The sequence below is a fragment of the Euprymna scolopes genome, chromosome 38 (assembly GCF_053919585.1).
Source record: "Euprymna scolopes isolate OS-2025 chromosome 38, ASM5391958v1, whole genome shotgun sequence".
NCBI lineage: Eukaryota > Metazoa > Mollusca > Cephalopoda > Sepiida > Sepiolidae > Euprymna > Euprymna scolopes.
In genome coordinates this window covers 1,638,889-1,662,890 of record NC_136519.1, presented here as the reverse complement: position 1 = coordinate 1,662,890, position 24,002 = coordinate 1,638,889, and the positions used below count along the sequence as shown (strand labels likewise).

General features: G+C 32.8%; 1 protein-coding gene across 4 annotated transcripts in view; it reads right to left on the bottom strand.

The window, feature by feature from the left end:
• Positions 1-24,002, bottom strand: part of LOC145263049 (beta-1 adrenergic receptor-like) — a 356,896-nt gene that overhangs the window by 83,672 nt on the left and 249,222 nt on the right. For 2 of the 4 annotated variants that reach the window (XM_080119875.1, XM_080119876.1), the window contains one exon: positions 6,021-6,087. The exons of the other annotated variants lie outside the window; for them this stretch is intronic. In XM_080119875.1, coding sequence (XP_079976001.1) covers positions 6,021-6,087 — 67 coding nt within the window. The remainder of the gene's footprint in view (positions 1-6,020; positions 6,088-24,002) is intronic. 4 annotated transcript variants of the gene reach the window in all.

The window sequence follows — 24,002 nt, the reverse complement described above, 5'->3', positions numbered from 1 at the left end:
CCAGATGAAATAACCAGTCCGAAAAAAATCATTTTTGTTGGTTCATTAAAAAAAATGATATTTCAACTGAAAAAAATCTCATACAATCTTTTTCTAAAAACATGCTACACAAAAGTCATCTCAATCATAAAAAAAAACACATGCAAGGTTATTTGGTACATACATACGCAGAAAATCTTGAGTGATTTCCTGAAAGAAAGTTTTATAACCGTATTGACTAAATGCGCATGCGCAGATTGATAGTAAATAATATCTGTGAGAAAGTGAAATGTACAAAACCCAAAATCAACGTTAATCGCCAGAAGAATGGGATAAAGTCTTATCTGGCACTTCGCCATAGTGCACGATAAATTTCCGAAGTTAATTCATAGCAACGTGGACAATTCGAATAACATTAGATCCATATATTAAATAAAATAAAACATACAAGTTGAAATTTGACCATGATCGAAATGTTCATGGCTAAGGTCAAGTTCATATAAGATGTTGGACTGCACTGGTATCAGCCGAGTAGTGATTCTCTACAAGGAATCGAAACGAGGGTTTTTCCCCTGACAAGTAACTTTTAGCAGTTTTTTAGCCTAGACCTTAGCATTTCACCAAAATATCAGAAAATTAAATTAGTTCTAAGTTAGACTATGCTTTATCACAATTTGGATCACAATTTTTCACAATTCAATGAACTGCTTAGTTGTACATAAACACATATACAGACAAATTGGATCGGAAACATCAATTGATGGACGTAATAAATGAAAGTCTATTTATTTTGGAAAATTGATACAAACCATCAGACCATATATATATAAAGGGCTTATATATATATATATATATATATATATATATATATATATATATATATATATATATATATATATATATCAAGAAGTAAAAATCAAATTCACAAGCAAAAAGCTTCTATAAACTTAAAGTGAATATAAATATTAATATCTATATAGTAATCGCAACCAAATATAAAAGCTCAATAAAGCCAAGATAGGAAATAGAGTTTGTCATAAAAAAACACAAGTTAAGATTGTAAATGAATTTATCGTTCGACAGGATAAGAAATATTAAATAATATTTTTTTATTTTGGTGATCTATTGAACAATAAATTCATGTAAAATTTAATTTACAGACTTAAATTGTCTTTTCTTTCTCTCTGTCACTCACTCTCTTAATATATATATATATATATATATATATATATATATATATATATATATATATATATATATATGTACGCGTATTTGTATTGCGTCAAGTATTACTCGATTACAAAAGTCAAACTAACTTGCATTTACGATGGGAAGAAACATAAACTAAAAAATATATATAAAAAACAAAAATTTCAGGCAGCTTTTTATGAGCTGATCACGTGTTCAGACCCAGAATATTAATCTTGTTTTTATTCCGCATTATGTAACCGTAGCTTTTTAGCTTTGATCTTCTAATATATAGTAAAATAATTTTTGTATAAATATAAAAGGATACTAAAATACGGGTGTCCCAAAAGAAGCTGACGGTTAAAAAAAAATTCATAACTTTCTTAATGTTTGATATTTTTCTTTTATTTTTCAGATCATCTAGAGTAATCCTTCCAAGGTCATCCTAAATCGGTACACCACCGAGAAGCGGATATTTATCGTAGAGTCGTATTTTCGGGTAAATGAGTCAATATCAGAAACTCAAAGAGAATTTCGACGAAACTTCAACACAAGAAATTCCACTACTTCCAATGCAATAAAAGCTATGGTGGCTCGATTTCATGAGCAAGGGTCTGTGTGTGACTTCCCTAAATCTGATAGACCGCGTACAGCAAGAAATGATGAGAATCGTCAGAGATTAGCATAGAGTTTGGCCGAGGATCCATCCAAATCAGTAAATAGGAGATCAAGTCAAATTGGGGTCTCTCGATCAATGTGGTTCCAGCAGGACGGTGCAGCGGCGTATACGGCACGAGAAACATTAACTCTGCTCCAGGACATATTCGGAAACAGAATAATTTCTCGTGGCTGTGAGATAAATTGGCCACCCGCTCGCCAGATCTCACATGTATAGATTTCTTCCTTTATGGTTACCTCAAAGAGCGGGTGTACGCAAACAAACCAGCCACAATAAATGCCCTTAAAAACAATACAGACGAGCAAATTAAGACGCTATGCCCTGAAACAAAAAGTGAAGTGCTGGACAATGCCCTGCAGAGAGCACAAGAGTGTGAAAATGAAAATGGTGGACATTTGCGTAACATCATTTTTCATAACTAAAATTAGACCTTGTGAAAAACATACCCTAGATTAAGTTGTGTAAATAAAATTAGAATAAGTAGTCTATGGTATCTTACTATATCTCAAAAACTCACGGAGAGGATCATCTACCTACATATGAAAATTGGTAAGCATAACCTAAATATTAAGGAAGCTAATAACATTTAAAATCTGTCAGCTTCTTTTGGGACACCCTGTACATAGAACGAACAAATTATTTTATAGTTCTTACATGTTAGATCAAAGTAATGTTGTAATTTTATCCAGTTAAATGTGGGGAATGCCAAAACAAATTTTCATAATAAAGGACAGAACACCTTTGTATGAGAGGAGTTTGCTGAATTGCTAATGAAAATAACAATTCTAAAGAGAGTAATGATACCAACGAATTCGATAAGTTAGTAAGCCAGCACAAACACTATTTACATATAAAAGCATTTACAAACTATACAACCACACATTTAGCCTGACTAGTTCCATCGGGAATGAAACATGAAAGTTTCTTTGAAACGTACTTGCCATGATTACGTTTATATATATATATATATATATATATATATATATATATATATATATATATATATATATATATATAAACATATATAGTAATTTATAAAATATATATGGCGATTAAGCTACACTGAATATTCGGCGTTTCATCCACTCTAGGATTCCTCAGAATTTGCGCATAAGCCTGAGGAATCCTAGAGTGGATGAAACGCCGAATATTCAGTGTAGCTTAATCGCCATATATATTTTATAAATTACTAACTAGCTCTACCTACGTATTGAGCACTTTTGAAGTAAATACTTAAAGTTTACGCAGAAATCTATACTTTCGTATATTAATTTTATGTGAGTAAATGAAGTAGTTAAACATATATATACATATATATATGTACTTGAATATATATATGTAGTCGAATATATATATGAATATATATTAATATATATATATGTATATATGTATATATATATATATATATATATATATATATATATATATATATATAAGAAAAAGTTTGCATTTTGAAAACATTGTAGAAAACGTCAAAGTAGTGTAGAATTGAATGTACAATATATTATTCAAAACAATGGATGCGAAATAAAAGTTAAAGGGTTCCTTATTCAATGGAGTTTCTCTTCAGAGGAAAAAACAAAAATTGCGTAAAGATAAATATCTATTTTTGCTGGTTAGCTCAATTTTTGAAAACAGTTGAGAAAAAAAAAATTTAAGAAATAAAAATTTACAGGAAAAATGAAAAAGAATACTCAGCAATATTCAATCATTTTAGCTGCAAATATCACGTGATGTTCAAAAGTTCGTAAAAGGTGTGTCAATAAATAGATCTAAGAATGAATAGCTACTTTTCACTAAAAAAACTATAGACTATAATATTTTCAACGAAAAAAAAATAAATTAAAAACAGATTCAAGATATTTATTTTTTTTGTTAAAACCCACATTCACAATATGAGGCAGGGTAAAAACTGAATACTCAACTAAGCTACAATATCATGCAGGAACACATTTTTTTCTAAAACACTTTAAATGCTTTGATGCCATACAAATCTTTCACTAGAATATTTGATCATAAAAAATAAAAATTCTCTTTGAATTGCCCGAAGAAAAAAACATTTCGTATATGGAAATGTCATGTTAAATGATGTGTGTGCCTGTGTGTCTGTGTGCGTGTATGTATATTTATGGGGATAAAGAGATATTAAGACGCATCATATTCGTATGTGCGATATCACCTTTCACTCAGACAAAATATGATATTGTTTTATCACTAAAGATGTTGAATGATATAGCTGTTTATCTATTTTAAAATGGAATGATCTCAAATCGTGTAATACGGTCGCGTAAACAGGACAATTTAAAAAATATAAGACTGAAACTTTTGTAAAGAAATATATTCATACAAATTTAAATATATAAAGAAGAGACATTTTTGCTTTCTTTATTTAAAGAATGGCTAAGTGACGATGGAAACTATTTTTGTGGGAGACGAAGTTTTTTTTTCTTTTAATACCATAGACTTTTATAACTATTTATTTTTTATTTCAAAAGAAATATAATTATTCGCAGTAAATAATATATAATGGCGTCAGAAGCTTGTTCGTGTCATATAAACTATAATCAATTAGCTTTACTATTTAGCTTTTAAAACTTTATTGCAGTTTCACAGTTTCATGGATTATTAGAATCGTAATAAGAATGATAAGTTCAGAACTGATATGAAATCCAAGGAAATATGGTTCGGTGTTTAATTAATTCTTTTACATTTTTTTTGCCTTGTTATCATTTAAATAGCTATACCTAAGCATATAGACACGCACATTGAATGCCTGATGGAGATAACTTGAATACCTACTGGATAGTACTTGAGTGCCTACTAGACAATATTCTCGAGTGTCTAAGGTTTCTCCGTACAGGGGTTTGTCAGGACAACCTGGCATGAGGATACGTTTCTCTACAAGTAAACTCTAATTAAATATTCAAAATATTATCATTGTAGTATTCGCGGCCAAAATAAGATCTCCGGCCTTTTACTATGAATTGAACATCTTCTTCAAGTGATGTTAACTCAAGTAACAGTACAAAGCGTGATACTCCACCAGACTAGGTGTATTCTTTCTAGAATACAGTAAGGCCAAGAGATCACAAGACATAAATACTATAACATATTTATATGGTCAATTGAGGAAGGAAATAAATGCTATAACATATTTATATGGTCAATTGAGGAAGGAAAATTACGTTCTCTAATTCTTTACTAACTCGACGTTCAAGATGTAAAGGAGAACGTTAATGAAATGTTCAATTATCTATCTATCTATCTATCTATCTATCTATCTCATACAGAGATCAAATGTTAGCCCATAGACCAGGCCCCCTTGAGTTATGATAACTTCAACTGGAGTAAAATGAAACAGAATGAAAAAAAATACAAAAAATAACAAAAAACAAAAAAACAAAACAGTGTTCGGTACTCTTTTTGTTTTAATTAGTCTGTTTCTTGCTTTTTAATTCCATTTTTTGTTACCTATACCTATTTTTTGAATCATCATCATGATATACCGATTACACACACACACACACACACACACACACACACACACACACACACACACACACACACACACACACACGCATATATATATATATATATATATATATATATATATATACGTGTGATTATAAAGAAATATATACTTTTTAATGTATGTGTTCAAATATATTCCGAATGGCCACAGTAAATTATGTTCAATTAAAATGAATTTACACTTTCAGAGCATGTATATCAGAAGTAAACATTCTAAACTGAAGGTACATTTATATCACACTCATACAATTTTTATTATATTTTATTAGCCGGATAATTCGTCTTACACGTGTTTCGTTAAATGGTTGAAATTCATCAAATAACTCATCATAGATAGATTTATGTTCCAACGAACATAACTTTGCCGCTGATGAGTTGTATATATATATGTGTATATATGTGCATATAAATGTGTTTATGTATATATTATGAAAGACTTATTCGCTTATTATTTATTGGTTTCATATATGAAGGTCGTATTTATGTTTGGCATCAAAGAATCTAAATATGGTTAAAAGATTTCGCAATGCAATTCTTGGAGTTTTCGCAAATGGCAAACACTGCATGCATGTTTCTAGAACTATGAGAACAGAAAACAAAACAAAACAAAATGAAAGAAGGAAGAGTGGATCTAAGAGGTCACCTAATCGCATCAGGGATGTTCTGTTTGCTATCGGCAGTGAGAGTGCCTCGTCGCAAGATGTTGAGTCCTGTTATAGAGATCAGAGGGCAAGTCAGAGTCAAGAAAAAGATGGTCTAAATAAGATGGAATAAATGGAAAAGATTAGAAAATGAAAACAGAAATATTTTTAATTAGGAAGAACTATTTGATACATGGACTCAAAATAAACAAACATGGACAATGTTAACAATGAATGAAATAAAATGTATTTACACAATTTGATTTCTTTTCGAACAGAATAATGGGTGCAACTGCACTATAATAACGAAATTAAAACATTTTAGTCTTGAATCTCAACTAATCTAATGGTCTCTATTTAATTGTCACGTTACAGTAATGAATATATCAAAAAAAATTACAAAGAATGATAAGGTAGAAAGAGATTATTAAAGAAAATATTTTTGACGAAAATTTTTGGCTAAAAAGGCACCGGAGAGTCCCAAAGGGAGATAAATAGTGGGTAACTATTACAATAAAAAAAATGGTGCGTTTTTTTTTTTTTTTGTATTACTGAGTTACTTCTCTTGTTATTGTGTCACGTATTCCCAAATAAATATGGCGTCGGTTTTTTTACGATAATGATTGAAAACTGTAATATTTAAGTACTTCTGGCATGCCAATTAAGTAGATATCATTGGTTTTAGTTGAAAATGATAAAAAAGATAGCACTTTTTAAAAATCGATTTTTCGTCTTCGAGTTTCGCTATTATAGTATAATTGCACCAGAATAATGTATTTTCGTGTTCACTCATTGATGTTAAAATAGTTAACATTATAATTCCATATTAAAAAAAAATATCAATAAAAACTAATATGAGATGATAACATCAAGCATTTTATGAAATATATTTTTTAATTTCTCACCGGAAGTTGAATGACGTAATATTACGTCATATCGGCTTAAACTGTCAATAAATGTCAACGACACCTGCTTTGCTTTACTATGTATGTTTGTATACATTTCGTTATTTTTTTTAATTCAATGTCACGAAGGATTATCTATTTATATTTTATTAAAAATGAGACTTTGATTTTATAAAGAGAAATTTAAAGAAGGAAAACATGTAGACGTTAAAAATATTACCGTGTTTTTTTTTGTGTGAGATATTATTAAAGAAATAATGCATGTTAATTTTTATAGATAAATTTTTTGAGTAGTAAAATAGTTACGTTTGCATATTTAAAAAGAAATGTAAAATGTTTGCAGAAATATTGCGAAATATTCAAACCAAATAAAAACTTAGCAACACTAAATAAAAACAACTAGTTATATGATAACATATTTTTTGTTTTCAAGAAATGTATACCTGTAACGGAGCCTCTGACACGCTTGTATCAGCAAAAGCCGCATATGCATATAACTAAGCCAGGTGCGAAGTGACGTCACAGCGGCGGAGAAGGAAAAAAATAAAAAAAGCAGAGAAGGAAAAAAATCGACTGCGTGGCAAGGATAAAAATAAATAAATAAGCGCGCTGGGTGGGATTTACGTGTGGCCTTGTGGTGGCGGCGAGAGACTTTTAACCCGTTTCGAAACGGCAGGGTTTTGTAAACCGCATGGCATATGACATAAACTAAGAGACTTTTAAAACAAAAGACAGTGCTTTATTTTGAAAGAACCATAAATAAATGCATTTCATTTCAACTGAAAAAGCTGAGTCGAATTTCTTTTCTTTTTATCTTCATATTCGACTGTCGCAGGTACAACGTGTGGGGCCGATTGTTAAAATATGACGACACAGTTTAAAAAGGTAAACGGTCACGTTATTTCCCTTTGTGCGTCAAAACCAGTTGTTTATTTGATTATTTATTGCTTTATAATTAAACAGAGAGTGAAATCCCGCGAGTGATGTCATGTTTTCAGAATTACAACGATTTGTTCCAAATAAATAAATAAAAAAGTTAACGGCATTAAATAACTTTGTATGTCATAAAACACTTCTTTTTTTTTTTGTTTTCAGGAAACTTTTACGCTTTATCCTTTGTGCGTTAAGGTGAGTTATTTTTAATTTGAATATTTATTGTTGTATAATTAAACAGAAAGGGATACCTCGTGAATGACGTCATGATGATTGCATATTTAGAAAAAAAGGAAAAACAATTTTCAGAAATACAACGCTGTGTTCAAAACAAATTGAACTTTAGTGACACTAATTGAAAATAATAACTTGAGTCATATATTTTATATTTTCTTGAAAATACAAGACAAAACAACAAAATAAAAAATTAGGCACAAGGCCATTCGAAAATTACGGCCTATTCTAATCCTAGCTAAAGTTCTCATTCGCCATAATACCACAAATACACCTCCGGTCGTCCTACTTAGGATTCCTGAATAAAATCTTTTTTTTTTTAATTATATATAGATAAATTAATAGTAAACTAATATATAAAATGCTATATGTCTATCTGTCCGTCTCCATATTTTCAAACTCTATCTCTTCCGAAACTAAAAGTCACATGATTGGATTTTTACGGACCGTTCTTTTTTGGGGGTGTTTAGTCGGTTTAAATAGTTTTTAAGAAGTCAAAAATTAGTCAAAATTGAAAAAAAAAAATCCGTAAACATTTTGTATATTTATCTTAGTTTACTTTTAATTGTTAATCAGTTTATATGCGTGTCACGTTGGTACAGTGGTAACGTCACCAGCTTTGAATATTACAGTTTTGCTTTCGATCTCGATTCTAGGTGATGGCACCTAAATATTTTTTTTTTAGAGATCACGGCTCTATATATGAAATCTGGACAAATTAAAATGTCATATTTAAGCGTATTTTACGACCGGATAAACCCGCCCACTTCAGTATATATATATATATATATATATATATATATATATATATATATATATATATATATATATATATAAACTTTATTTTTACTTATAATATATGTATATAAATTTTAAGTAAAAATAAAGTTTTTTTTTAAAGGTCGTTTGATTATTTCATTTAACTTGATATGTCATAAAAAGTTTTATTTTGTCTGCTAAGAATGTTTATCTATTTCCCCTTGTGCGTCACGGTTAGTTTTTAATTTGGTTATTTATTGCTATATAATGAAACAAAAAACGGGAACTTCCTGAATTACGTCAGTTAATGAAAGTAACTCTTGTCTCTTTTCCAAGCAGCAAGTGTCTGATATCAACGTATAAATTAGATCTTGTATCTATCTCTCCCTTTTTCCAAAATCAATCTTAGAGGGCGAGGGTAGTTGGGTGTCATTTCATGTCTGCTGATAATCGGGTAGAATTTTTCGACATCCTAAGCAGGCAAATTTATCATCAACTAGCTGTATTTACCTGGCGTTGCAAGGTTGAAAACTATTGGCGGGCAGAAGGTCTAGTCCCATACTATACAACATGCACCGAATATTTAATAGAAAGGTTTTGTCGGAAAATCGTGGCAAAAACATTGCAAAAAAAAAAAAAAATGAATAAAAATGTCTTGGATTTCATAATTAAACATAATAATGTAGGCAGCTTAAAGAAAATTGTAAAAAAGTTGTTCTTACAATTTTATCTGAAGTTGCTTACATTATTGGCAAATGTTTAATTATAAAATTCAACACATTTTTACTCATTTTTTACAATCTTTTTGCCACAATTTCCTGGCAACAGTTCTCTATTAATTATTCTATCAGCACGTAACGTAAGATTGCAACTAAAACTAAAGGAGGAAAGAAAAATAAACGCAGAAAGAAGTTTGAGATAATTAATTTCGCATAGTTTTTAGAGTTGCACTGATTTACACAGTGTTTTTCTTATTAACCCATTTCAGTTTTTATACTGTGCGAATTATCTTCAAGTGCTTTCTACCTCCTGGAAATTGCAAAAGCTTGACATACAACGTGCGTTCAATAAGTTTTCAGACATTTTCGTATGGACACTTTTAATGATAATACACACATGAAACTCTTGTATCCTTCGAAGTAATCTTCTCCGGTTGCAATGCACTTGTTGTACTGTTCCAACAATTTCTGAAAGTCCTCATGGTAGTTCTCTTGTGTGAGGTTGTTAATAACTCTCAGCACAGCATCTTTCATCTTATTTCAATTGTCTCATAACGACAGTCGCTAAGGTCTTCTGTGAGTTTAGGGAATAACCAAAGATCACAGGGAGCAATGTAGGGACCATACGGAGGGTGAGGAACTGTCTTGATATCCATCTTGGTCAAATAGTCTGTGATAAGGATGGAGTAAATCTTCCGCATCTTTAGTTCCTCGCAAATAATTGTGTGTACAGTTCCCACACTGACATCAAACTGTGCACTTATTGTTTCTATAGACACACGGCGGTCCTTATCTATGAATTATTTTATTTGGCCAATCAACACTGCTATTCTGACTTCTTCAATCTACCACACCTATCATCCATCACAGACTTCCTGTCTTCCTTGAATCCCTTATGCCACTCGAAAATTGATGCTCGATTCATGCATGATGATTCAAAATCAGTCTGAGGCATTCAATACGATTCTTTGGCATTCTTCCAGGTTAAAAACAGAATATTTTTGCATATCGTTCTATTAAACTGTCCTCAGATCGAAATTGCATTTTTGCAATTCACTAGCAGTGACAATCAGGTTTTAGTATGGTGTACTAGCATGGACGCTCGGCGTAGCTAGGTCGTAAAATACATTTAAATATGATATTTTAATTCTTGCAGATTTCGTATATATTATTATAGAGTTAATGTTCTATCGGTTTTTATATATTATAAAAAAATATATCTATATGACTTCGATTCATCACCTTGAATCGAAACCGAATCCCAAACTCATATATATATATATATATATATATATATATATATATATATATATATATATATATATATAAATTTAGTTCCTTCAGCTATAATCGAAACCGAAACCAAGACTTATGATAATTCTTGATAAAATTATTTTTTAAAAATAGATTATTGGAGTGCCATCAGCTATAATCGAAACCGAAATCAAAACTTATGAAGAATTCTTGGTAAAATTATTTATTACAAGAAATGGAAGTACATAACGATTAAACGACCCGGATGTAAGCATGACACAGAAAATAATGCACACTCTATCGTATTAATATATAGATATATGTGTGCACGCGCGCGTGTGTGAAATCCTCTGTTTGATAGAATTAGATATCCCATCGACTAAATTAATTATTATGTCGATTTATTGCGACAAAATTGTTAATGATATCGTAATAAACTTTGACTTGGCTCCTAAGAAACATGGTGAATAAAGAATATTTTTAAATCAGTATTTATATGAAGTTAGGTAGGTTTATAAAGATATGTACGCACAGAATTCAGTCGAAAACTAATTCACCGATCATTATGAATTTTGGAGTGCAGCTTAAAGATGTAAGCGTGGGTCATGTAGTCTATATTTAGTTTAATTTTGCTTCATACAAAGAAAGCTTTAAAGAGGTGAAAAGTCTTTGTGCGAATTAGATAATTACGACTTTGTGAAATTTATTTGTATTGATGTTAATCTTTCATATATGCATTGGATATCAATTTATCAGCATTCTCAAAATGCCCTTTTCTTTTTTTTGTATTTTAAAGGGGTTTTAAGAGGATAAATATAGGGGACAACTCCGTATTTGAAATTTTGTATATTTGAAATTTAAATTTGAACCATAGTCATTAGACATCAATTAATAAAACTTCCATGAATTTCAAACTCTTCTTCAGACTCCTTATGCTTACACCTTATATCTTAGACATTTTTTAGAATCGAAATCATGTCAAAGATTTTAACCAAAATTGAAATAAAGGTTCTAGGTGTAAGTTTTCCTATCATTATGTCTTTATTTGAATCTTCGTTAGAGGACATAAAACTGGTTTGTTTATGCGATTCATTTTACCTGTCCTGGGACGGGTATTCTCTTCTTTTTTTTTAGACAAATATATATTATGTTTCCTTTTTCCTTGTTAATACACTGTTTATTAAAAAACTATGTGTTCATATTAAATTATGGGTTTTCTTTGAAATTACCGGGAATTACTGAAGAAGTCTGGACTTTATAGTATCTGAAACGTAGTGGCAATAAGAACAAGATGGCGTCCGAAAACAATGTAACAGAAAGGAAGGATGATGATGCATAATTTGGAAATATTTGGGAACAATGGTTCTCAATGGTTCTCAACTTTTTTTTTTTTCTCATGAATTAGTTTTTTTCTTAATTTATTTTTGTGGATCAACATAGTTTATTTGTCATTAATAAAAGGAAAACGACACGTGTGCACTTTAACTAAACAGAAGTATTTTTCTACTTTTATTTTCGAAAGAGTACTAGTAGGGAAAAGAGGGGACAATCCACATTTTTTTATGATTTTTGTAGCAATTCCTGCCATACACAGTCTTCGGAATCATAACAGATATTTCTTGATGCTTGGAAACATCAAAAGATGTCTGTTACGATTGCGAAGACTTTTATTTCATTAAAGAAATTCATCTTTTGCAAAAAAGTACAAATTTAACTTTTGAAAATAAAGTTTTTAAAACTAAAACTTCAAATAAACATTTCAAAATATTCAAATTTGACTTTTGTATTTTACATAGAAAAAAATTATATTTTTTTAATGAAAGTTATATAAAAATATATTCCATCCATTTCATAATAGCTTAAACTGAATGTTATATTTTATTTGTATATATATTTCTTTTACTAGGGAGTAATCACTTATTAAGGCCTGAAGGCCACTCGAGGATAAGGGTTAATGAATATAAGGTGTTAGTGTAGTTATCGTTAATGGTGTAAATTGGGTAGAATTTTATTATTTATGGGAACGGCTCAACAAGAACTTGTTTACATTGGAGTTGAAGACTACCATGTTGTATTCAACCGGGAAGTGGAACAGTGTTTCAAAGGTGGGCAGTCCTGGAAAAGAAGCTTTGTTGGTGGAACCGCGTTTAGATTTAGGCACAGATAGAGAGTAGGGATGATCGTATATCGTAGTTGTAGCTGATCAAGTGGTTTTTGTGAAAGTTTAGCTAGGAGGAACCATAAATTGGAGTTCTGTGGAGCACTTGCCATGAAAATACAGATAGAGCAGAGATAGGCCCACGATGTCTCTTCCGTGGGAAAGAAGTTGCAGGGAAGAAAAAAGAGCATCACCTACTATGTTTCGAATCCCGTTTTGAACTCTATCAAGGCAGGATATGGTGTGTCGAGTAGCTCCTGCCCAGATATGGCAACAGTACTTCATTTTAGGGCGTATATAGATAGAGGAATGCATCGGCAATGAAATACTTACTGAGCGGTAGAGTGATCCAACCATTTTTCCAGCTATCTTGACAACAGATAATCATTATTTATTTTAAAATGAATGATTTTCAAATATAGAATGTTAGATTTTATTTGTAAATTAAAAAGAAATATTTATTTTAAAATATTGTATCACTTATACTAAATTAATTCAAATTCAAAATTAAAAATGTTCAATTAATAAATAATGTTTTAATTCATTCATTGCGAACTACTATCCTCATTTTTCTTAGATGTTGTTTCAAAACGTTTCGCCCAACTGTTCCTCTGGCCTTCGTCAGGTGGTAACCGCGACGAGATAGGAACTCCGAATCTCCTAACTGCATTCTCAGCAATTACTGCCATCCATAGTTATTATTGTCTCACCACGTTTTGGCCAAGTAAGTCTGGTGGGCTTTGGGTAGGATTGAAACCACTATCTTCAGACAAGTCTCACTTGGAACCGTAGAGATTCAATGTCTCTACTTACTGCGCCACGGACCCCGAAGACGAGATTTAAAAAAACTTTTTTAACAAGATTTTCTTTTTCAATATTTTCTTGTAATATTTGATTAAGGATTAATGTTGAAAAAATGATTTTATTGATAAAAATACTTTTGTGGTGTTTATTTTTGTATTTTTGTAAAATAGATTTTTTAAATGTTTAAAAAAAAGTTTTTTATGATAATAAAAATATTTTTATGATGTTTATTTTTTATGAAATAAATATTTTTCAAATAAAAACGTTTTATCTAAACTCGTTTTAAAATATATTCTTTACGACGTTTGTAAAAGTTCAAATAACACTTTATATCCAACCAAATGATTGCAATACATGTGCTGGGTTTTTGTTATGAGTCATTGTATCACCAAATGCATGGAAGGTATTTTCAAGTTAAAATAACACTCTACATCAAATCAGAACTTTATAACACTTCTGGCCATCCATACTGACTCGAGAAGGCCTCGATCAAAATTGGAAAGTTTATTCTTCAGTTTAACTGACAAAGCATTAAAATTTGGATTGTCTCCCCATTTCCCTACTAAAAAACTTCTGAAAATGAAAACACAAAAATAGTTCCGGTAAGATAAAGTGCACTAATGACAATAAAACGAAAGGTCTTATATCAAGTGAACTTATACTAATGCTACATATAGCATGGGGGTCTATTTGGACGCAGGTTGAGAACCATTGATTTCAAAGAAATCTTTGAAAATGAATAAATAAAGAATAACAGAAGAAAGTTTGAAGCGCAACCATGTTTAAACAACAAGATTTGAAATCAAATTAAAATAAATATAAAACTAAATTTCAATAATAAAAAAAGCAACAAGCAAAACAAAAACAATAAATAAAAAAATACATGGAATATAAACAAAACAAACAAAACAAACAAAAAAGAAATCAATACATCAATGTTCATTCAATGTTATTCCGAGTATCGATCTTTCATCGATGATATTTTTTTACATATAAGATGCGTTTTCGTTCCAAAAGAAAACCTATAGAAAATAAAAACCTACGAATTACTGCTTGCGTAGGGGGTTTTCATATAACGAGCCAAGTTCGAGCGTTTAACTTAATTTGCTTATAAACTACTGTTTAAAAAAAAACTCTTTTTCAAGCTATACAAAGCATATTGTCACTTAAAACGCAAAGCGCTACTGTTTAGGAACGTGTCTAACAGATGCCTGTGGGGAGTAAAGCAGAGATATGTCTGTTCACATTACATTTAAACTTCAGCAGGTTAGTGCAGTTACGGAAGTGGAAAACAGAGAGGGAATTCCAAAGTCTAGTAGTCTGAGGGAAAAAAAACTATTAGAATAGAAGGACTTCCAGCATCTAGGGATTTCATCGGTGAAGGGGTGGGCTTTTGCTATTGTCAGGTTAGTACGTCAAGGGGGCACAAGTGTTGTGACTTCATCAGAGAACACTCCATACTTGTAAAAGATGTACAAGGATGCACCATTCCGACGATGAGACAGAGGTCAGCTGCTATTTTGAATGGATGCAGATAATTTTGATCATTTAATAGCATTCACTATCATTCAAAACATGTTATCAGGTTGAAAAGAAAGTTCTTGCGGTTTTTAACTTTTAAATTTAGATTACCATATTTCATCTCACCAAAAAAAAAAAAAAAAAAATATTGATCGAAATAAACACCATCAGAATCAACACACTTTTGCCAAGGCAAAACAAGTGTATTTATGCCAGTAACATAAAACATCTTGCGTTCTGGTGGCGATGAAGTCGTTGAACGTGTTTTTGATATCGCTTACGTTTTTGAAGCATTTCTCACGTCGAAAGTTGTCGAAATGCTTGAAAAAGAGGTAGTCTAGACGGAAGGTCTGGAGAGTATGGCGGATGAGGCAAATTTTCATATCCCAATTCGTTCAACTTACTGCAAGGTTAGTTTAGCAACGTACGTTTGTATTTTATTGTCTTGTAAGAGAATTGCCCTTTTTCTGTTGACTAATGTTGGATGTTGTCGAATTTAATCCATTTGTTGACAGTACTTCTCCACCGTAATGGTTTCGCCAGTATTTAAAAAGCTGAATGCGTTTTTAATATCGCTTAGTTTTTTTTTACGCATTTCTCATGCAGGAAGTTGTTTTAAAAAGTGGTATTCAGTAGGTGAAAAATCTGGAGAGTATAGCGTATAAAACAGAGTTTCGTTCAACTTCTGCAGGGTCGGTTTAACATTGTGCCGTAGAGTATTGTCGTGGAGGGGAATTTTTTTTTCTGTTGACTAATACTGGGTGTTGTGGTCGAAGTTTCTGATACATTTCATCCACTTTTTGACAGTAATTCTCCACCGTAATGGTTTCGCCTTCATTAAAAAAACTGTAATGTATAAGACCAAACAGTCAACATGACCTGTTATTGGTGCAATTCTAACTCCGAGAAGTGTAGTGGAGCTTCATCGGTGTCTAACCACTGAGCTGAGCATCGTCAGTTGTCGTAAAGAACTAACTTTTTAAGAGAAGATAACGCGTTTCTTTTGGTTATCGTTAAATGTGTGTAGAGCCCATTTATCAAATTTTTGTCTTTTCAATCTCTCTCAAGTAGTTTGAAATCGTGATATACGTTACGTTTAATTCAGAATAAAGTTATCAAACAGTTGTACGTGGATTGGTTTAGACTAAGGCTCTTAATTTATTGCTGTCAACATTTGATGGCCGACCACTACGCTCATTTTCTTCAAGACTTCCGTTGCCAATACAAATTTTCTTAATCCACCATTGTGATGTGCTTTCAGTAGTGATTCTTGTGCGAAACGCTTCGTTGATATAGATGTTTCAGCAGCTTTTCGGCCTAGCTTGAATTGAACTAAAAAAAATGTGCGAATTGACTTTTTTTCATCTTGTATTCAACTTTATGAAAAAAGACATAATTGTTTTAAGCGTTTGTAATTTAAACGATTAGATATAGCGAAATACGCTCTTTAAAATGAAGTTAAATATGAAGGCATTATAACGAAAACTCATTTGAAAATACATCAGTTACTAAAGTTAAAAATTCCGCAAGAACTTTCTTCTCAGCCTAATACTTCGTGAAAGCATCACAAATTTATGCACGTCAAAAATATCGTATACTATTTTTACTATTACTTCCTGGATATGACCTAAAACTATATCCGATGGTGAGGCCCCACCTTGCGGGCCTTGGGGAGTGTGGAGCCACCCTTTAATTGCCATTGCTCCCAGGTCCACTCTGACCCGGAGTGTTAGTACCTGTTAGGGTCCCAACTATGGGTTAAATAGAATCTGACTTAAAAAAAATATATATATACTCCATTAAAAATCGTTCCTCAAAATAACTAGATTCGACATTAAATTACCTGAAAAAGGTTGATATGCCGTAAAACAAAAACAACCAACCAACCAACTATTACTTCCTAATTTTCTGAGTTTATTTCTTTTAATTTGTTTTTATTGGACTACTCAAATGATGCAGCGTCTATCAGATCTGCACTATGAAGGCAGCTCAAAAAGCTTAACGTTTTCTCCTTTGAACGCCGTCACCTCATTTTCGCCTACAATCTATTGTCTGGCATTACGATATAACTCAGGTCGTATTATTCACTTTTGCAGCAGAAGGAGATTAATATCAGAGTAAATGCCGTTGTAACAATAATAGCAACAATGAATGACGCAAAGACCATGAGATCAACTAAGCTTAATCAAATCAAGTTATACGTACAGGATACATGATACCTTTAGAAATGTATGAATATCTTCAATTTGCCAGTAAAATAGGCACGTGTACTCGATATATCATTTGTAATAAATACCGGGCTTCAAAATTAGAACTCCTAAAAGATTTGTTGAACACAAATCATTTGTAATAGGTATTGCCTTTCGATAACCTCCCCTGAAAAGACTTGACCCTCTTTAAAACAGTTAACGCTCGCTACAACGCTGTGTATAAATCTTAGATGCGTGACAGATAGTTTGTATCTTATTTCCAATTATTCTTATCACTTTTTATATCTCCATTCTATCCATTTAATTTCATATAAATCTAAAAGAAAATTACGCATTTTTAATCTTTGGTGGCCATTTTCTAAGCAAACCACGAAATGTCTATTAGTTCTTTACATGAATAAAACTTAATGTCTATTTTTGTAACTAGAATGTGTACAGGATTTAAATAAGTTCATTTGACTTTGTTTTTGTTAATAATAATAATAATAATAATAATAATAATAATAATAATAATAATAATGGTGATGATGATGATGATAACTATAACTGAAACTGTAATTGTAAGATACCGCCATCCTTTATGTGTGTGTGTGTGTGTGTGTGTGTGTGTGTGTGTGTGTGTGTGTGCGCATGTGTAAGTGTCACCATAAACGGGAACCACACTAAATAATGAGGGTAAAGGACGATGGACAGACAGAGGAGAGAAAGCACTACCTAGACCTCCACTGGCTGAGTGCAAAGAGAACTGGGACCTTGGAGGGAGGCTTATTGCCACCCAAATTCCAGTGAAGACCATGGTCGCTGCCAACAAGAAATCCATGGTAAGCGGCTATTGCGATAACGCAAATTATTTACAAATGTTATTTAAAGAGGTGGAGAGTACTGGAAATTTGGGGAGACTTGCTGTCACGCAGACTCCAAGGAACACCACAAATTATTCTGAAAGAACAATCTTTGATAATGGCTTGTGTGACTACTCCTAGTGAATAGATAATAATAATGATAGACGTGCTAGGAAGGATACCGAAAACTTGGAAAAAAGAATGAGAGAGTTTGGAATCAGAGGGATAGCTGAGAAGATACAACGGATAACAATAATGAAAACTGTAGAAATATTAAACACATATGAACTACAAACACAAACTGAACATACAGAAACGGCTACAAATTTAAAACATAAAGAAACATCACATTGAATCACCCACCTTGCTCCCATGACTTCTGCTCCACTTTTTTGTGTGTGTATGTCACCATAAACTGCCATCACACCAAATAAGTGAGGAGGATAAAGAAGGATGGAAAGACCGAGTAGAGAAAGCACTAACCAGACCTCCACTGGATGAGTGCAAAGAGGATTGGGACCTTGGGGAGGCTTGTTTGTACCCGGGTTCCAGTGAAGATAAATCGTCGCTGACAACTGGAAATCAATTGTAAGCAACTGTTGTGATAATGCAAATTCATCTGCAAAGATTATCAGAAATAGTGGAAATCTGAGAAAACCTGTTGTCACTCAGACTCCAGATAATACAAGTTGTTCTCAGAGAAAAATCTTTAATTATGACCTTTGTGACTAACTCTAGTGAATAATAATAAAAAAAAAAAAAATAAAAAAAAAATAATAATAATAATTCTCTAATAGAGGAAAAAATGAACCACCTGATGTACATGGACGATTTGAAACTTTTTGAAAGAACCGAAAAGGAGCTAGAGACACAAATTAACACTATCAAGATCTTCAGCCAAGATATCTGAATGGAATGTGGAATGGAAAAGTGCGCACTACGAGTTATAAGAAAGGGAAAACTGGAAATGACAGAAGGCATGGAACTACCCAACAGAACGGAGATGAGGGCACTAGGGGAACAAGACGCCTATAAATACTCGGGAGTTCTGGAAGCAGACACCATCAAAGCAAAAGAAATGAAAGAAAGAATCGGAAAGGAATACCCCAGGAGAACAAGAAAACTCTTGGAAACGAAATTATATAGCAGAAACCTAATAAAATGTATAAATACATGGGCAGTATCACTAGTAAGATACTCTGGACCATTTATAGGGTGGACCAAAAAAAACTGAGACAGCTCGATCAGAAGACCAGGAAACTCATGACCATGCACAATGCACTATTCCCAAAGGACGATATTGACAGACTCTAGGAAAGATGGCGGGAGAGGACTGGTCAGCATAGAAGACTGTGTGAATTATACAAAAAAGAACTAGAAAAATGCATGATAAAAAATACTGAAAGGATAATTATTGCAGCAGGAGACACTGAAAAAATCAACAAAACAGAAAACAGAGATAAAAGGCAAAACAAGAAAAGAAAAATGGGAAGAGAAACAACTACACGGAAGATTTATAAGAATGACAAAAGATGAGAATAACAAAAACACTTGGACGTGGATGTAAAAAGGGCACATAAACTGAGAAACTGATCCCGAATAATTACAGCACAAGATAACTCGATAAGAACCAACCATATCAAAGCAAAGATCAATAAAACACAAGAAAACAGCAAATGCAGACTCTGTGGACAAAGAGACAAAACGAGAAACTATATAGTAAGTGAATGCGGCAAACTGACCCAAAAGAAATGACTAAGTGGGGAGGGCAGTACACTAGGAATTATGAAAACAACTGCATTTTCGAATGCACAGGCAAATGGTACAAGTACAAGTGCACAACAGTACTCAAAAACGAGAACCACAAAATCCTATGGACATTAACATACAGGCAGATAAATCCATCCAAGCAAGAAGACCTAATGTTGTAATAATCAACAAGAAAGAAAAATCCTGTAAAATCGTAGACTTTGCTGCCCCAGCTGACCACAGAGTGAGTATGAAAGAAAAGGAGAAACGGAGCAAATACACAGAGCTAGCCAAAAAAAGGATTTGGATGATGAAGAAAATCAAAATAATACCTATAATAGTAGGAGCAGTAGGAACGATTCTGAAAACTTTGAAAAAAGAATGGGAGAAATTGGAATTAGAGAAATGGCTGCAAGGATACAATCATTAACGATAATGAAAAGGGCTGAAATATAAAGGAAAACCCTTGAATGCGGAGAATAATACACATGAACCACATGTGTGAGCCAGACAAACTGCTGCCGAGGCAAAACATGAAGAAGCGGTACAGGGAACAAAGAACATTGAAGCTGCATATCTACAAGTTCAACATCCCCATCACTGTTGTCCCCCCCCAAATGTGTGATACCAAATAACTGAGAAGGGTCAAGGAGAATGGAAAGACCGAGGAGAGAGAGAGCGCTGACCAGAACTCCGCTGGACAAGCGTGAAGTGAACTGGGACCTTGGCGAGGCTTAGTGCCATTCAAATTCCAGTATAGGCCAATGGCCACTGCCAGCGAGAAATCAATGGTAAGAGGCTGTTACGATGACGCAAATTTATTTGCAAATGTTATCGAAGGAGGTGGGGAGAGCTGGACGTCTGGGGAGACTTGTCACTCAGCTTCCAGAGAACACCACATGTTTCCAATCAGATCTTTGATGAATTGTGTGAAAGCTCCATGTGAGCCAATAATAATAGCAACAACTTAAAATTTAGTGCGTAATAATATGACACAGTACAAATTATAATTCATCTCCCTTCTCAAATAAGCACTTGACTCTATATAAATAAACAAAATCTGCTAAAAGTCAGCACAAAGACCCTGATCCAGCTACCAAGAAGTAAATAAAATGAAAATGGTCATGATGAATGCGCAAGAAGTAAACAAGAAGGTAAAAATAATCTCTCATGCATTTGGAGGACAGGGGTGTAACTTACAATACCATTTAAAAATGGGCTCAGGTGTACTCATACTAAGTAAATAGACACTTTTTTGCGTTAATATCTGTTCACGCCCTTTATATACGTCTGAAAGTGCACCTTGCCTCACATCTTGATAGGAGATAAATACTATACCTGTGACAGGACCACAGGTAAAACGATTCTGGGCTTGGTGTTGCCACAAACATTGCAATATGAAATGTCATTAATGAATAATACACAACGTGGGACCCAGAAGAAAGATCTGGGTGTCATGATCGACAGGTGCTCCCTCGGTAGCGAGCATGGTGGACCTGGTCGTCATCCTGTGAATGTTGGCTCCTATTATAATTTCAGAAACCAGAATACCACAGACACAGAACAGGTAAGTACAGTTTCTAATTTCAAGTACCAACAAAATAATACTGATTAAATGCAGAAAAACTAAACTAATCATTTACCGGAGGAGAAAGTGGACAACAAAACAGAATAGAGTTGTAATAGTATGCTACCACATAAATCTATGACCGAGGATATCAGAAACGGATGAAAGAGTTGTGTCCAGTGAATACCATACAATAGTAGAACAAAGTGGTTGCTGACCAAGCAAAACTTATTTTCAAAAGAGATTTGCTGTCAGATCTTGAACAAGTGGAAATACTACGGAGACGATGGAAGTAACCAAGAAACACCTCACACTTCACATTGGAATCTCACAGATAGAAACTCTACATAAAGATGGCCTGCAAAACTCAAACACAATGAACATGGAGACAGAAACCAATGAAACAACGATGCTAAACGAGAATAAAGCCGAAGTAGAAAACATCATACAAGTTATAAACGAAGGAAAAACAAAACTCCCATGTTTAAGGAACCAAGAATGGAAGAAACTCTAAAGCAAAAACAGAGAAGGTGAACAAGATCCTTTCATACACCAAAACAGATACGATTACAGATTTAAAGAATTTAATTAATGCAGGTGATAAGACAGTAAGTATGAAGTTTAACGTATAAAACAGCCAGGAAAGAACATGGACTGTATGGGAAGTAAGGTTGGAAAGCGAGATCAACAAAGTCAAAAAAGAAATCAAAGCGATAAACAATATGAAAGCAGATAGAAGAGGATGGAAAAGTAAAAATGTGACCAGCGAGGAGAGGCTCAACAAGAAACATGAAGAAATGAAGCAAAAAAAAAAAAATACAACAAAAGAAATGAGATTAAGACGATACATATACAAATTTGAACGGTGCAAGTAAACAGGACCTTTGAAAACAATGAAACCAATTTCTATTAAAATGTGAATGGAGGAAAAACAAAAATAGAAAACCTGACCCAACAAAAGCAAAATTATACTGAAATAAGATATAAGAAGATCAACAAGATCATAATAGAAATGCCGAATGGCTGAAAGACATGAAAGAAGAGTCATGGTAAATAGAAGAAGGGGGAGAGAATGAAATCAACAAAGAAACCCTTAATAAAACGTGACAGAAAATGGCAAACTACGTCTAAGGAAAGACGTACATACTGGTTAAAAAAATTCATATCACTGCATAAGAATTCAAATCAAAATCAGGAAACAGATATGCGAGAATGGATAACCAAAGGTAGTATCACACTGGTGCATAACAGACGCAACAAAAAGATCCCCCACCAACTACAGGCCTATAACATGTTTACCTACTATGGGGAAAATACTAACAACACAATTGAGGGAACAAATTTACCACTCCTTTCATAATCGTAGACTACTCCTCGAAGAGCAGAAAGGATGTCAAAAAGGGAAAAGAGGAGCAAAAGATCCTGAAGGAGGTAAAAAGTAGAAAAAAGAACATAGCCATGGCATGGATCGACTAAAAAAAAACGTATGATAGGATTCTTCAATAGAATGCTTGAGAATATACAAAATACCAGGCAAGATTATAATCTGATTTGAAAGGTCAGCTGATGGTCTACTTGTGTTGCATGTCTGGTATTCTGCATAACCACTTGTTCAGAATCTCTTACCTGTGTAATGTGAACAGACATCTTGCTGCCCAACTCCTTACATAGTACCTCTGTAGCTTATATCCCTGATAGTAGCCCCCTACATCAGTGGTAATGTGCCATGTTTGGGGTGAAAATATAATAATAAAAAAATGCAAAGAAAACATGGTGACTTGAACTGATAGCTGATGGACAATAAATAACTGCGATTAAAAGAGGTATCTCCCAAAGTGATTCTCGATCACCAATACTGTTCACCTTTTCCGTGATACCCCTCAACAATATGCTAAGAAAATGCCAAGCTGGATACAAGTTCACCAATACGGATATAAGAATGAACCACCTAATGTATATGGATGACTTGAAACTGCAAAAACCAAAAAGGAACTAAGGACACTAATAAACATGACCAGAATCTTCAGCCAGGATATTGAAATGGAATTCGGGATGATCATGAGAAGGGGAAAACTGGAGATAATGGAAGGCATAGTACTACCCAACCAAAGAGAGAAGAGGGCAGTAGATGCACATGATAGCTATAAATATTTGAGAGTTCTGAAAGCAAACATCATCGAAGCAACAGGAATGAAAGAGTAAATTGGAAAGGAATACCTCAGAAGAACAAGAAAGCTCTTCGAAACTAAATTATATTGTAAAAACCTAATAAAATGTATAGACATATCGGCAGTGTCACTAGTAAGATACTCTGGACCGTTTATAAGTT